The following is a 17,123-nucleotide window of genomic DNA, read 5'->3' on the forward strand; positions in this document are numbered from 1 at the left end:
ACCTTCAAGGAGGTTGTGTACGAAACAGTGAAGATCCCTGGCTGTGGTGACCATCCTGATTCTTTTTATTCATACCCAGTAGCTACAGAGTGCCATTGCGAGACCTGCGACACTGACAGCACTGACTGCACTGTGAGGGGACTGGGGCCATCCTACTGTTCCTTCAGTCAGAATGGAAGTAAGCAATGAAAGGTTCTTGAGATGGCAGTTTGGATTTAAATGCTCGCTTCTAAATAAAGGTACTGGTTGAGCTTAAGCGGAAGATAATAGGCAAGGCTATTTAGAAACTGCTGAGATTGAAACAAAGATTTTTAAAGTCAAGATGGAGAGCTACTGACTAAACTTCTCTTCAGGCCTTCCCTACTTATCCCATCAGTTCCCTTAAAATCATTTGCATAGGCCTATAGAACACTGCTTCCAATTCCTTCTGCACTTGACTCCTCTTCTTCTCGATTAAAGCTTCACTCTTTTGATTCCTGTTCTTCCACTGCCTAGTTTGCTTAGCTTGTTCTGTGCTATCCTACACTTTGAAAAAGTTCCGAAGTTCCAAGTCTTTCTATTTCTCCTCAGAACACACTTTTTTTTTTTAAATAAGTCTCACAGCACTGTAAACCTCTCTCAGCCAAGATTTTGATTTTAGTTTTTTTTTGCAAAATACTTCATATACTCATTGTGCTCTGGAAATAGTAACAACATGCTTATTTAAGAGCCAAAAATCTATGTTCAAATGTTGAATGTCACTTGGACTCGTGTTTTCTCAGTAAGGCTTGTTAGCTCAGGCTCAGTGGCACAATAACACAAGTAACATGAACTCTAGTTCATACTTGGCTAACTTGAAAGAAATCGTCAGCTGCCTACTTTCACCTGTGTAAACATATCCTAAGTCAGTTAAACAGTTCTGAGAATTTTTGCCACATATCAGAAACACTGGATTTCCTCTCATTATGCAACAGAATGTAGTTTAACACTAGGTAACATAGTAGTCTCATCGATTATTTAGGGATTAATCTAGAGGCACCTGATCCCAGTAGTGCAAACACGGTGTGACAATATGCCTTGAAAGTAGTTCACAGTAGTCCCTTCTGAGAATGGAAGTTCATAGAGTTCTGCAGCAACCTAATTCTGCACTGGCCGATACAAAGTTGGGATGGTCTGGAAGCAAGCTGGAGGACTGAGTGAACCAGAGTGGAAGCTGTCTCATGCTACTGAGAAAATTAATCTGAAACCTACAGAAAGAAATTGTATCAGGAAAATGAAAAGATACCACTCTTCATCAGAAACAATCACCTATACAAACACAGAATGGAGAGCATCTGGTTCGGAAGCAGTGTGTCACCAAAGACTCGGAGGTTGCAGAAGCATTACACCACTGTGGGAGAGTGGGAGCCTAAGGAGTAGGGCCTACAAGACACAACCTACTTCCACCACTCAACTCAACGTGCCAAGAGCCTCTGCTCAGTTATTTCCAGCTTTGGACACAGAACTTCAAGGCATTGAAAAACCGGAGAAATACCGCAGAAGAGTAGTAAGAAACAGGCTTAAAAAGCATCTTGGGAGAAAAAGATTTAAATAAATGTGATTGTTTTGCTTATGGGAGGTAACACTTCAGGGGGAAATTAGTGGAACCTTTTACATGCTTGAAGACTGTTACAAAGACAAAAGGAACAGTCAGTTCTCCATGTTCATAGTGAACAGAATAACTAAGGAAAGACTCAGAGTAGTCACTAGTAAATCTTCCGAAAGGTACAGACACTGAAATAAATTGTTATTATTTCAGGTGGTTAAGGAAGAAAGGAAGAGAGTGGGGTCTGTGGGGTATCAACTATTATGGGTCTTCAAGAACACACTGAACCCGTCAGGAGTGACAGAGATCAAGTTAATTTGCCATGAGGCAAGGGAATGAAGTAGGTGACCTCCTGAGGTCGACTGGCATGTCTGCTTTTGACACCCTTACAGACATGTTTATTTAAAGGGTATATGTCTGTAACTCTGATCTCTCTTCTAATAGATATTTTTAACTTATTTAATTTTTAGCTTTTTTTACTGAAAGATATTAGTTCGCTTAATTTTATTTATGAGATGATTAATCTGTATGGACATTTTCTTTGGTCTAGTGAAGTTTTAAAAGTCATAAAGTAATAGGTAAATCAAATTTCCTTTCACTCATTTCAGTTTTAAAGATGAGTTGACTTCAGTTTAAACTAAGTTTATCATTCATATCAGGAATTATTCCATTCTGGATGAGAGACTTCTGAATTAAAATTGCAAAACAGAGTAGTTTGTAGTTAAAAGTGATGGAAAAAGTTACATTTTCAAAACAGATTTGTAAACACCTGTATTGTCTGTTGTGCATTTTGGATCAATAAAAATAATTTTGTTGCATTTCTGTTATGTTTTTCTTCATAAGCCAATTAAAAAACTTAAGAGTCCACTTGCCCACTTTACTGTGCTTTAAATCACAGGGTTTCTAATATGCCTACCTGTCCCATATTTATATGGCCAAATCACAGCAAAAAAAAGAGACATATATGTTATATTTTAGACTGATTGAGTAACGTGATGATGAAATATTATATAGTTGTAACAAAACAGAACTGTGAATGAGAATAAAGATTATCATTTATATTTTATTTAAACTATAGGGATTAGAACCTCTCGAAAGCTGTGCCCAAATCTCTGTCACAAATTAGCCTGCATATGAAAACAAAAACCATATGGTTTTTGTTTCATCCATCAGAAAAATGCACAACTCATTTTCATTTTGCAAATGAATTTGAATTGATTCTGAATAGAACCTCAAATCTAAAGCTGTAACTAATGCAGTCAAAAGAGTATTGAGGTTAATATCAGAATGCTAACAAAAATATCTTAATCATACATCACCACAAGCTTCCAGACTCTCACTTTGTACCTCTCACACATCTGAGGTACCAATTCTTAGGTAAAAAACAAGTCCTAGAGACAAAGACATGCGAAGAAAAAGGTGCTCTCCATGTAAGCAGTAACCCCCGCCAGCAAATGACAGCTTTTGGCAACACTTTTTGAACACTTTCTGAGCCCCTGTCCAGTACCTAGATAGAAATTCTACCTGGATTTTTTTTGAAAAATAGGTGTATCATGCATCAAAAGCTTTCTGTTTTTCAAAAAATCAGTGGAGAAGAGCAAATATTTTATTGAATTTAGCTTTTTTTTCTAATCATAAACCATCACACAAAAGCCTCCCGACATACATAAGTGCCACATGAAGTCTCACTGTTAACATCAGTGAGCTTTGAACGCATGTTTCCATTCATATGAAACTAATGTTGGTTTTCTGTGCTGAAGTAAAATCCACTCCAAAACAGGTCAGCAATTACTTGTTCTACAGACTAATTGCAAATATTTCACTGTCAGTAGTTTCACTGACAGAAAATCAGAAATTCTGACACAAGTTTGGCCTAACTTGAAGATATCTTGGACTACATTTGATAGTTTGTAAGACAGGCTTTAAGCTTACTCTCAAAATTCACTTTCCATTCAATTCCCCATAATAATTTTACATCAACATTTTTCCAAAATTCTACTGAAGGTACATGCAAGCCATGAATGGCAGTGTAGTCTGAGGTCCAAATCTGCTTTGAATTATTATTTAAGAACAAATACTTAAAAAGTAATTTATATGCTCTTTGCCTAGGTCTTTCATAATAAATAAATGAGAACTCTGTCAAAAGGCATAACACCCTACTCTAAATTGATGGGTAGGCTTTTAGAGTAATTTATGAAAGACCTAGGCAAAGAGCATATAATAAATAAATGAGAACTCTGTCAAAAGGCATAACACCCTACTCTAAATTGATGGGTAGGCTTTTAGAAACACTCCTAATAGAGTCAGAAATATATTTGCAAAAATTCCTACCACGTGCCTAACCCTTTCCATTGAAATCAATAGTAAAATGCTTTTCAACTTCGATGGAATTATTCTGCCAACAGTGAACTTTTCAAAAACTGGATATTAATTTTACACTTACAGGCAGGCTCTGCAAAAAGACCTTACAATATGTCAGACTTCAGCCACCAGTCTACAGAAACCAACTTTAGATGCAGTAAAAACTAAAATGGACTGAACTATTAATTTACTCCCAGCTAAGTAAAATCATTTATTTTCTTGCATCACCCTGAAAGCAGCAAACCTGGAAAACTACAATATGTAACCCCCGGTGAAGGCATACAGCATCAGAGGCAATACATATTGTTGAATTGTTGCTTAAAGACCTCTGAGAGGGATGCTTAATGCAGGATTCAGTGTCTTTCAAATACCCAGATGTATAGAGAAACTGCTTGAAGATTATTCATCTCTGCTGCCACATCCATGGGTAAATTTATACTTTCTATCATTTATTGTGCAGACAGTTTGACCTTGATCTTATGAGTGTCTGTGTCAGTTGTACCTGAAGCTCTCAAGACATCAACATGGGAACATGAAGTGCAGCAGCAGTATTCAGTCCTACTAATTGAAATTACTGTTTAATCCCAATTGCCTTTTTAGGTAGAAAGCACACCTTGATTTTACAAACAGGCAAAAAAATGCATGTTCCTCACCCTGGAGCCACTAATCAAGCATCAACATACTAGCATCACCCTACTGTTGCCAATGCTCAGCTATTATTCCCTGCTTAAGTTCTGTAAATTATTCCTCCTAGCTAAAACCAGTTTTACACTTGCCTTTATAATTTTGGTATATAACTGAGCTCATAATATTTTTTACCACCAGCAGGAAATAAAAACGTCTTCTCCTTGAATTAACCCAACTGATGAATAAGAATTCATTAGTCAAAAAAATCCTCACAAATCCTAAGACAAATCCAGCCTGAGACAGAGGTAATTGCAAATAATAGGTGGAAAACAGGAATGTCAGGACTCTGGCTTGTACAAGTCAAATGGAAGCTGCACTTCCCTTGGGCCATTTCAATGGGAAGCTGAAGGACAACTGAGTGTGGTGTTAGTATGCTTTATTTCTCTTTCACCCTCCTGCCTCAGCAAGTGCATTTTACTTTATCAGTATGCAATATTTAGCCACACACTCCATTTTCATTTAAAAAAAAGTACAATCAGCATCTTAGTTTAACTACTAAAAAAAAAAAAAAAAGAAAGAGAAAAAAGCTAAACAGCTAATCTGAAAAATTCACCTGGAGATGGCAGCCTTGAGATTAGTGGCTCCCCTTCACTTGGGCACTGGGATCAATAACATTTTTCTTTTTATCTCATGTTTCTCTTCAATTTATATTATTAACATCAGCTATCAAAGCCTTGGTTTTTCAGTGTGACTTATACCGATAGACATTACAGCAGCTTACAAGGCTGCAATCTCTAGGAAATATAGAAAATGAGACAGGAGCAGGGTTAGAGAAAGGACATACTTTCAAGAAGTCAAATGTCAGTGTTCCATCATGTGTAGGTGGGGAAGAGAAAGAATTAACTAGCTGCACTTCACAGTCATTAACCATTAGTTTTCTTTCATGGAGCAATTCTAAGACACAAGAGGTAAAGTCTAACATCACAATGATGACCTCTTAATTCACTGAAAAAATACTGGGGGGGCCTTCAGACCGTATGTGTAGTATGTAACATAACGAATAGCATGACATTACTCTGTATGAGAAGGGAAAGTAAATTCTATATCTAACATCTTTGGATGACATTATATACATTGAATATAGACAGAGATATTGAACTAGGAAATGAGTCTAAACCCTAAAATACACCCTTCTTAAGATTCCAACATTGGAGATTTATAAGGTAGTGTAAGATTATCCAATGGCTTGTAGACAAACCTTTGAACAACTTAAGGAATACATTTTTCTATTGCTTCATGTATTTACATTTAAATTTTCATTCAAAAATTATCTTAGCTTTCCTTATCTCCTACTCTCATTACACAGCACTGACATGTCTCAATACTCTTGTGAATGTTGTGGGACTTCCCAGTCAAAATGATATGATAATGAAGAAAAATCTTTAAAAATTAGAAAGAAAATTTTTTGATTCAGACACCATCAAAATTTGTCACAGTAAGGCAAAATGTTTATTTATCAGGTCCATGCCCTGGTAATACTTGCCTTTTTGAACAGGCATTTAGAATCACTGAAAGCTATGTAACACAAAAGTAGGGTAACGCACTTCAGCTAGCCTAATATTCAAGAAATAAAGCCAGCTTGAAGTGAATTCTGCTCCCACTTCCAGATAGTACCAATTGCTTTGCCAAGCAATGGGTCAGTTAAGTTTCTTTCCTATATGGTTTCTCCTTTTAGAATATCTGAATCTTCACGAGAATTCTAAACCACACGCGAGCTAATGCTTTAGATGAGACACATCATCAGTGTGAATGGATACAGACTTTAAAACATTGGCTTTGTTTATGCAATCCAGCCTTAAGACAAGTAGATCCTGATCTGCAAGTATCTAGATGTGCTCATATACTTAGATTATAATGTCTGGAACTCAAAATCACTTTATGCTGCGATGCTTGGTTCAGGGACGATGTAAAAGGATAGCCACATCAACTCCTCTCTAGGCACAACCTACTTACATAGTATTTGTTCTTTAGCATGTACAACACATGGAGAACTGCCATAAAAATAAGCTAATAAATTCATTAATGAAATCTAACAATAAAATCTAAGGAATTTGACAAAGATTCAGCTCTCCCCAAACATCACCTCTAACAATAATTACTGTAGTTAATGGAAAATCTGTTGTCTGGAATGGTGTTACAGACTCATAAGAACCACTCTAAGAACATTTATTTTCTTTTATTTAACACTATAACATTTGAGAATATTTATTTTAAGAGTATTAGGATAGCTGGTGTGATTACAGAGGATTCTGATATAGCACCCAAAGAATACCTGTTCAGTTTTGCTTATACTGTGTAGACCAATATTGCTTTAATAACCAAAATAAAATAGCATGAAAGCAAGCCTGGGAATGAACAACATCACATCAGAATAACTAAGCCTCCGTTATAAACTTCTATGCTTCAGGGGTTAAATATTCAAGGGTTTGTGATATCCTTAAATAATTCTGTCTATGTCCTTTCAGTAGATGTCTGATCCATTAAATATTCACTAACACTTTGGAGACTGGAAGAGTGTCAGATCTCAAATTAGAAAATTTCCTTTTAATGTCACTCTTGCGTTAATTACTGTCATATTATTTCAGGCTATTTGCCACATCTCAAACTAGGTAATATTAATAGCACAAAAAAGGATCTTCTCTTTCTTGGGATAAGTCATGCACTCAAGGATATGGCAATCAATAAAGAAGAGTTCAGGACCTCTCGACTTCTCCCTTTAGCAAAGCTACATAAAAATACAGTTTGAAGCATTATATAATTAGTAATATTACTACACTATACCAGTGTGTTAAAAATGTATCCTTGTACTTGATCCTAAAATAAAATAAAAGTTTGTTGCCCATGACAAAAGGAAGGACAAGGGATAAGTGTCGGTTTGTAAGTCTGCTATCAGATGAAAAGAGCCTAACGTAGATCTGCCAGATTTTGACACCAGACAACTGAACTGGGAAGTCCCTTCAGTGTTCAGCTTCTCTTTGGAAAAAAACTACATTATATGAATAAGTCCTTCCACATAAGAAAAAATTATGATAAAGTCTACAAACTGGTATTGTTAAATGTTCCTTTAGCTGGCTTTCCACCTCTGCTGAGCACAACAGTGCATCTATTTTACTGCTGTTTAAGTAAGAATCACAAAAAAAAAAAAAAAGAGAGAATTAAATTGATATTGTGACAAGAAGAAATGCACATGAGCAATGAAACTTGCAAAGTCTGCTTTCAGTGTAGAACAAAAGATAATTTCCCCTTTCACTTCTTCAGCTCAGACAGCCTTTGGCATTTATTGAGCTCAATGTTTTGATTTCAAGTAATGTTTTTCTTTGCCTGGATGAGAATGACCTTTATGTGGCACCTGCACTAAAGTAAAATTCATTGGGAAACCAAGGCCAGACAGATTTTCCTGGTGAACACTTGAGTTTCCAAAACAAATCACATAATTCATTGTATGCAGTACTTCCAGGACCCCAGCTTTAGTTATCTAAATTAAAATCTCAGGGTTCCTAAATCTAATCTACTTTTTAGTACACTGATTTGTCCTCAGGTAGCTCACCTAAATAAGCTATGAGTCCATGTAACAGTTGCCTGAAGTTAGGCTCTAAATTCCACCTAACTTGTAAAGGCTTCCTGTATTTGAACAGACCTTCCTAAAGGCATAATCCTTTCATGAAAGAGACAAACTTTAAATCACAGGTGGGCTTTTCAACATAAGAACCCTTCTCAATTGCCTCTACAGCATTAACAGCAGCAGTGAATCAATGCAAATCAGTAGTCTTGTGGTTAGGTTTAAAACTCACTTACTTAGATGTTTTAGTTGCCCTGGAACCTTAAAAGAATATCTAGCTTTCCACGTAAGTGATGTGTGTTCTTTCCAGAAAACACAAAACATACCACTCTTAAGTTTTCCTTTTAAATTCCATAGATCTTTTTTAGGATAATTACTACTCTCAGAATCAACTCTTATATAGCATTCAGAAAATAACCTTACAGAAGGGTCTGGAACAGTATAAATAACTAAGGTAATAAACTGATATAACCTCTTCCTCAGCTCACAGAATGGTAACAGACTGATTTATCTGGTGATTTCACCCCACAGGCTATTTCAGAGTATTTCAAAGAAAAGCGGTAAAGACTCAATATTTGAAATCCTTTCAGTCCTAACTGTTGTGATGGGTCACATAAATAAAGTAGCTTAATTCTTTTTCAGCTGAAGACTGTCAACCCTTAAAAAGAATCTGTTGGTGCCACCTCAGCTGAGAAGGCATTTCATAGAAACAACGTTTACCCACGTTCCTGCTTTTGCTCAAGTGAATGATGCAGTTATTGTGTGTTAAGAATGCAACAGAATATCAATGGAGAATTAAGCATTGTTGTTTCATCTACACTATAAGTATCTTCTGCAAACATCTATGCCATATAGGTGTCTCACTGTGTATGTTTTAGATGCAGAACTCCCCAAGAATATGCCTTACCCCATTGTGCCACGGTGACACATTTGACAAAAGGAAAAAGGGAAGATAAAGAATATTATTTTTGTCAGTGATTATGTTAACATCAAATAGCAAAATGCATGAAAAGTAATAATCTTTTGCACTTTTTACAGATATCAGATTTATGAAGAATGCTGCTGCACAAATCATCAGCCTTCTCTCCAAACTAACTGAAGGTTGCTCTTTGCAACCTTCTACTGATTGACCCTTCTCTACTGCCCTGTCCATAAGCTATTTGCCATAATTTCCAGTGGTCTTTAGGATTGATCCTTCCTACCTACCATCCCTCATCAAGTAATCTGAGGTCTCCAGTCAAGCTATAGTGACAGCTTCTATCATTTAGTTACAAATTTTTCAGACCAGCACCTCTATACTTTCTGTCAAGTTAAGAGTTGATATATCCAAAAAGGAACTTTCTGGTTCTTCTTCATGTTTTCCCTTAAAATTCTCCTTTGATATGATGCCAATAAGAAGAATATTGTGGTGTACAAAAATACCTAATATATTAATCAAGAACATTAAATTGTCTGACAACACGTCTGTAAGTACCTTTGTGTTATTTTAAAGCCATGAATTATTTACTCTTATTGATAATGTTTTAGAGCTTGGTGGTTTATTCTGTCTCTTATGACAAGATAAATGTGCAGGTCCATCTCCCTCTGAGGTAACGGGAAAGCATTCACCAAATCCACAGAATTTGTTATTCATTTTAATCTAGAGTAATATAACAGCAGCTCCACAAGATGGCATTACACTACGTCCGAGGCACTGACTCTCACTCTCCACTGCTTATTTTCAGGGAGGATTCAGTTCTCCCCTAATCACCTGTAAATAGCCAGCATGCAGAAAACTGACATCCCGATCTCTGCTCTCGAAAGTAACATGAGAAAACATACCGAGGGAAGGAAAAATGCAGAACAGTAAAATCAACGATTTTTCTTTTTGGTAAACAGAGTAGACATTTCATAGATGATAAAACAGACTGCGTGTCAGCAACCTGTGGGACACTATAGGCCCACTGTCACTGCAGAACCACTTCAACTACATCCTGAGCACTGATGCTCACTCAGTTCCTACCAAACACAATTCACTAGCTGAAGCAATGTTTTTCACTCAAATTGCCTGGCCCATAAGGGGTGCAGGCTGACATTTTAGTGAAAACTAGTGTAGCACTGAAGTTGAGACCCAGCCTCTCTGTGCAATTAAAAGAAGCATCCAGCTAGCTAAAGAAAAAAACTGCAGCGTAATTTGGTGCTCTCCTGAGAGTCGTATAAACTCCTCTTAAATTATTGCCAGCACAGGTGATGCACACTACCTGCACAGTAAAAGCATGGGGCCCTACTGCAGACATGCCAGCATCACACTTGGGCAGGAAAGCAGTCTTGAAGGATGCATACAGAGGCTGAGACAGAATTCTACAGCAGGAAAAGGATCCTATGAATTGCAACACCTCAGAGGATGAGCAAGATAATCTAGGCAGCTAGAACCATTCCAGGTGTCTAACTCTGCATGCACCATTTCCAGAGAAAACAGATTTGTATCAAAGATGTCACAAGTTTAGTCATTCTCCTGCTCAGGGGTACATAGAACCATAGAATGGCCTAGGCTGGACGGGACCTTAGAGATCATTTAATCCAACCTCCCTGTCATAGAGGCATGGAATCCACCACACAGTGTGCACTGAACAACCAGTGTCAGGAAAGTCTCATATCTCCCAATAAAAAAAAAGCACTAAAAAACCTAACTGACATAACTTACATCTTTCCCAGAAATCAAGGGATGGGAGAATCTATTAAAACAAATATCCACGGCAGCTTCTGCTTTACTGTTAGTTTCACCTGTAACACTGCAGGCCAGATCTAATTCAAAGCCACCTGCTGACTTTAGTGGGCTCTGGATCAAGCCTTAGCTGAGGAAGACTATTCAGTTTTCTCTTTAACAAGGCACTCAGTTGATTAACAGCTCTCCTGCCTGCCACTCTAATGGGAATGCTTTTATTTTTATGTTTCTCAGGGCAGCAGAAGAGCTTGTACAAGCATCAGCAAGAAAACATCAAAGCAAAGCTGTGTAACTGCAGCATCCACTCAGGTGTTTACACCACTTAGCGGTTACAGAAGATCCCAATAACTTCATTGGGGGCAGATCCTCATTTCAGGATCAAGCTATCATCGTAGCAATTGAAATGTTGACTCTAACAGAATGGCTGATCTTTCAGAGTGTGGCTTTCTCCGAGTATCAAGCAAACATTAATGTAAAAAAAAACATGAGGCCATAGTGTGAAAAAGAAATGCCTCTGAACCTCTGAAAACTTTATGAATGGAACAGAGGTGAAGGAATCTTAATAAAGAAATCACAGAAGTTCCACAAGCTGAAATATATGATATGAACTCACTGTTCAGAAGATTTGTTGGATTAAAAAACACTGAGAGGGCTATTAAGAGGCAATCACTTAGGAAGAAGTAGAACTTCATGAACATGACAAACTAAGTCTACATACAGCAGCATTATATTCCCCACCAGGAAGACTACAATTAGTGTGTAAGGGGGAAGGAAAGGTCTGAGGCCATTTTGAATAATACTGTAGCAGGCAGCCTAGCCCTTATCTCAGGTTATGCTTAAAGAAAACCATGTGCATAACATCTTTCTTTCCAGCTACACTGGAAAATGGTGAAATGACAGTTGATACGTAAGGCTGGACACATGCAGTGGGACTGAAGTATAAAACTACTCGGAGTATTTCTTCTTTGTGACTGTAAGGGCCACTTCCCATACTTCATATCGACATGGTATATTTTCTGTAAATACTCATGCTTTGGTTTTACATTATGACACTACATGGAATTTTAGAACATCACTGACAAGAACTGAATGGAAAAAGATTTGCTAAACGTGCACAGCAAAGAGGTCACTGTGGTGATTTGTCAGAGTATAGGCAAGGCTAAGCCTGTTGCTCTGGGAGATCACAATATAACCCCTTACACTGATCAGACATCAACACGCAACTGCCGACATCCCTCTAGTTTGTTCTTTAAGGGCAAAATGAGCCTATGAGCAAAAAGTCAAATCAGTGCTTCCATCACTTTCATCCCTGTAATGGGTCTTGTGTAGCGCATCTCAAGAGCATTTGAGCTGGCTTCTCCTGTATTCTTGGCCCTCTCCCTTAGTGAACTTTAGTGACATTTCTGAAGACCAGAAGGAAGAGGATAAAGAAAAGCTTGGTACACTGGAATACAATCCAGTGAAAATAAATACAGTTGCCATCAAAGATTCCAGCACATAGAGAAATTCTGCTATCTTAACTGCTGCCAAGAATTGCCTTTCACTGCTACAAAGAGCTGCCGTGTTTTACCCAAGGTCAAACAGATCCTCATAGGGAGACTTATCTAGAAGCATTATTTGCACAATATTTTGAAACCATTTGAGACGTAGGCTGTTACTACAATGAACAGTCACAGTAAAGTCAGAAAATTTTTTCTTCCAGTTGAATGACCTGATTTTAGTAGCACAACATTTTTCTAGAGTCTTCTCATACTAATTTGTTCACTGCCAAAATGTTGTCTTTGGGGTAAAAACTGAGTGGATCAAGATTCTTGAAATAAAATTTCTTAGCTTATGATTGTGTAACATTTCAATACAAATAAACCCGTGTATAATTTTATTTGCAAATTTCACAAAATATTATGAAAAGCTCAATAAAGGCCACAGATTCATCCTCTGTTTTCTCCAATATAATAGTGCAATTTTTACTTTTTTCCCAGTTCTGAGCATGTGTTATTACCACATGCCAATTTAAACTTGTTTGCTTCAGTATGTGAGCCAGACTAAAGCTGATAACCTTATTCTTAACCCAATTGTAACCCAGCTAGCTATCTTCAAAAAGTTTTCCACTTTTTGCCTTATATTTTCTTGATGTAGTTTTTTTGACAAAATAACACAAGCACTTATAGAGTTTGATACAACCACTGGTCTTATCTAATGTTTTAATACTCACATGTGTATATTCTTGGCTGTCAGTGTTTCTAACACCGTGGAAAAACATAGAAAAATTGCCCATCTGGTGACCAGGAGAGTATTCTGCACCACCTACTCCACAAGTGACTGCTACTTTGTGAAAGGAAAAGCAATCAGTGTACTGGATTTTCTCATACTTGCTTCCTAAAGTTAAAACTTTCCTGCTATTTTTCCTATTCCAAGAAACCAGTGTACATTGACTGCCAGAGGAACCAAAGCCAGTTTTCTCATACGTTATAACTTTATCAAGTGAAATTAACCAGAGGGAGGAAAAAATTGCACTAACTTCAGAGCTCTGGTCTCTTCCCTGACCACCATTCATTTTGCTCCTGCATTTTCTGCTGTTTACATCTTTCCATCCTTTCTTCTTCAATCCTTGAGTCTTCCTATCTTGCATTCTCATTTCATATCAAACTTAGGTTCTCAGTCAGCCCTTATGGTTCCTCTATTTATTCCATCCCAGTCCAGCCTCATCTCTTGTTTTCTGTTTTCCTCCACTACCTTTTCCCCTTCAGTTCATCTCACTAATTTCCAGCATAAATTCTTTCTGCTCTAACATCTGGTTTAGCTTCTCAGAGCTAAGCATTTTGCACAGCTCAAGAAGTTTTCCCACAGGGTTGCACTGTGCAGGCATTAGTCTGCTTCTGCTTGAAAAAAAATACAGTCCAGATGACATTTGGTGCTTGGGGACCCGAGAGCCTGAAAATGATTGGATAGTATATACAATTTTTCTATGTAAATGACTATAACATGGCACATCTTTTCTCTTAGTCATGGTGCTATCTGCAGAGTAAATACAAGTAAAAATAACTAGTACCCATCCTGCTTCATGGCATAAATAATCTATTCCCACACAAACATAAAACCTTGACCGATTTTTTTAATATGCTTGCCATTATTTTCTGATGTTTTTTAACCATTAAAATAAATAAATTAAAAGTCAGCCACAAAACCACACTGAAAACAATTTGTTAAACACAAGTCTGACCTAACTCCAGAATACTCACCCTGATCCAAGCACAGCACACAGTTACCATATTTCACTTCACAAAATTAGCTTCTCTCTCCTTCAGCAAAGAGACACCAAAAGAATGTAACACTGTGCAAAGTACAAGTTACCTCATGGGAACAAACACAGAACAAAGCAGATGCTTCTGTGTACTTCACTGGGTTACACCACAGAGTTTGTGGCTACAGAAAGAAAAGGCACTTGCATTCAGAGACACAATGATACATTTGATAAATACACAAAACAAGAATTTATGAGAAGATATTCTCCTGAGACAGAAAACTATAGTTCCATTACATGTCCCTTACTTGAAAAACCACTAATCTGAGACCGGATGAGCCTGCACACAAGGGTCTTTCAAGTCTCTACATTTTGAGACGATTCAGATTAAAATCCAGATTAAAAACATCTCTCCAGTCAGACCATTACATAACAAGATTGTAACAGTTCCAGCAGAGAATTTCCAAGACGTTATAAAATACTAACAATACAAAGTAGGCCTTTGAGGAAGAAATTTCATCAGCCTAACCTCTAACCTCTTGGATTCGCTATCTTTTTTTGCAGCGATTGACACATAGAAGTTGTAGCCCATAAACGTAGCTCATAGCTGCCAAAAATAAAAACTGCAGTTGTACATAGGAGTTACATTTTCAACAGGACACTTATAAAAAGCTAAGGACTTTTGATGTGCTCAGGGCTCTTCCAAGGACTTTCTGATATTTCAAAATCCACAGAAAGTATTAGAAAGTAAGTAAACGTATGCTTATCATTTAGAGTAAGAGTCATACACACTTCTAAAATTCTTCCACTCATTGTAGTACAGTACTGTAAAGAGACTGTATAAACATAATATGCATAAGCTTCAAAATAAGGGAAAAGAAAGCAAAACAAAACACCATAAACATAGAGATTACAGAAAAAAAATGGAAATTACACAAAAGGAAAATAGCATTTCGGTCACAGTCCATTAAAGTGAATAAAGAAATATTCCAGTAATATGTTTATATACTTAACATGACATGAATTCAAGATGACAAATGGCCCAGATGTTTGTTTCTTATAGCTGGAGAATAATAAAGACAGGAAAACTAAACCAAACAAAGCATATACACAAAGGAGAACATTCACTTCAACTGTCTGAAATATCAGCCTTTTAACTCCTCCCCCATCAGCCTGAGAAGTCTTTTCATTAGCATATTTCACAGTTCGTGTCAGCACACATTTATGAATATTTTCTAAGTAAAATCAATGTACATAACTCAGTCCTACTCACATGTCTTTAAGCACAACCGTGGGCTCTGTGAGCACTTGCCATCTTGTAGATGCTGACTGCATGTGTGGCCACCATCTCATTCTTCTCTTTCAAACAAACCCAGACATCGTAAGCTGTCCGGAAGTTCAGAAGCAGAATTAACCCCATGACATCATGAAATCATCATTTCCCTAAGATTTCAGTCACCACTGAGTATGTTTTTATTTACCGTGCAAACTCATGGGATACCTCTTAACATAATAAGATTTGGAGGAGGCTGGATGGCTTGGTAACTATTTAACATCTCAGTGAATTTAAAAGAAATCTCTACCATCAAAAAGATTTTAAATATCTTGGTGCTGACTAGAAGAAGAGATAAGAGTGTATTCTGTCCTCAGTCACACAGAAACACTGACAGTCCTAAATAGAGAGAGCATTAACACAGCATGAACGAATAAACAAGAATGTACAAAGCAATTCAATTGTCTGAGAACGACACAAAGCTGTTTCAAAGTAAAAAATAGAAGGAAAAAGTCCTAAAAAATTTACTAACTTTAATAGGTCAGGAAAACTGTGACCTCATCAAAGACAAATTGATTTAAATGGTGAATAATTTATTTTTCCACAGTAATTGTGTTTATAGATCATAGTAAATTCATGTTACTGACACAAGGAATAAAACCTTTGAGATATGATAGCAACAAAGATTTCTTAGAAGACAAGGAATGGTTATATTAGAAATATTATTGCGAAAAAGTCGTGGTTTACCTTTCGAAAAAAAAAAAAAGTCCTGGTTTTCGAAAAAAAAAAAAAAAGTCCTGGTTTACCTTTCGAAATTATAACTGTCATTGAAAAGGTTCACCTTTTCAAAAAGACAGAGGCTAAACCACCCAAAATCTGATTGCTTGAACATTTTTAAATAACACAGCCTAATACAATATATAATGGGTTTACATTAGATTTTGGAAGTTAAAAATCACTATGTTTAAATTCTGATTGTTTGCACTATTTGCTGGTACCTGCTAACAGCTCTAGCAGTTGCAGACAAATCTGCCATTTTCGCTCCAAATACATAACAATGCATGAAATCCAGGGGCAAACTGTGTTTTTAGGTCACTGACTTGTCGCAAGGTTATAAAACTACTGGACAATGTAACTGCCTCTCATGCTTTAAAAAAAAAAAATAACACTACTCTCTAACGTAAAAATAGAAAGGATAAAAATAAACTTCCTTTCAGTAAAGGTTTCATGCAGTAACTGTCTCGTTTCTATAAGGACTTCAAGGAACCATGGCAATTCCCATGGCTACAGTTTATAGAAGAGTTTGATGTCAAATGAGTCAGGGAGCAGAATGCTGAACAGAAGAATACAGTTACAGAATTTTGTGTAGAGCCCAATCCCTGCAATAGAAGGGAACTGAAAAAAAAAAAAATCTAATTTCAGAATTTGCTGTTCCACAAGTGTAACTGAGGAACTGTGGTAAAATTTGTGTGTTAGGAACAGCAATCTTGGTAAGCAAAGGTATTATTGCAGCAGGGCCTCACTAAAGCCACAGGCTATACTAAAATGTTTCCCCTATCAATAACACCCTGCACAGATGCCCTCAGGCTACACTGAGACTTGCTGAGGTGCTCCTCCTACTTTCCTACTGAACTGCTTCAGATTTTCAGCAAGTCATTCAACTTCTGTAAGTGACATTGTTTAGGACAATATCGTACCCAACAGTTTCCAGGACACAGCTAATAATCACTGTGA

At 36.9% G+C, this 17,123-nt stretch overlaps 1 protein-coding gene across 1 annotated transcript in view; it reads left to right on the forward strand.

Moving 5' to 3' along the window:
* FSHB (follicle stimulating hormone, beta polypeptide) overlaps positions 1-178 on the forward strand; it is a gene marked incomplete at its 3' end in the record, with an annotated part of 998 nt that extends 820 nt beyond the window's left edge. The window contains exon 2 of the mRNA XM_009866865.1: positions 1-178. This exon is cut by the window's left edge and continues 69 nt beyond it. Within this exon, the coding sequence (XP_009865167.1) occupies positions 1-178 (178 nt within the window).
* Between the last annotated feature and the right edge of the window lie 16,945 nt (positions 179-17,123).

The sequence above is a fragment of the Apaloderma vittatum genome, unplaced genomic scaffold (assembly GCF_000703405.1).
Source record: "Apaloderma vittatum isolate BGI_N311 unplaced genomic scaffold, ASM70340v1 scaffold32063, whole genome shotgun sequence".
In the NCBI taxonomy this organism is placed as follows: domain Eukaryota; kingdom Metazoa; phylum Chordata; class Aves; order Trogoniformes; family Trogonidae; genus Apaloderma; species Apaloderma vittatum.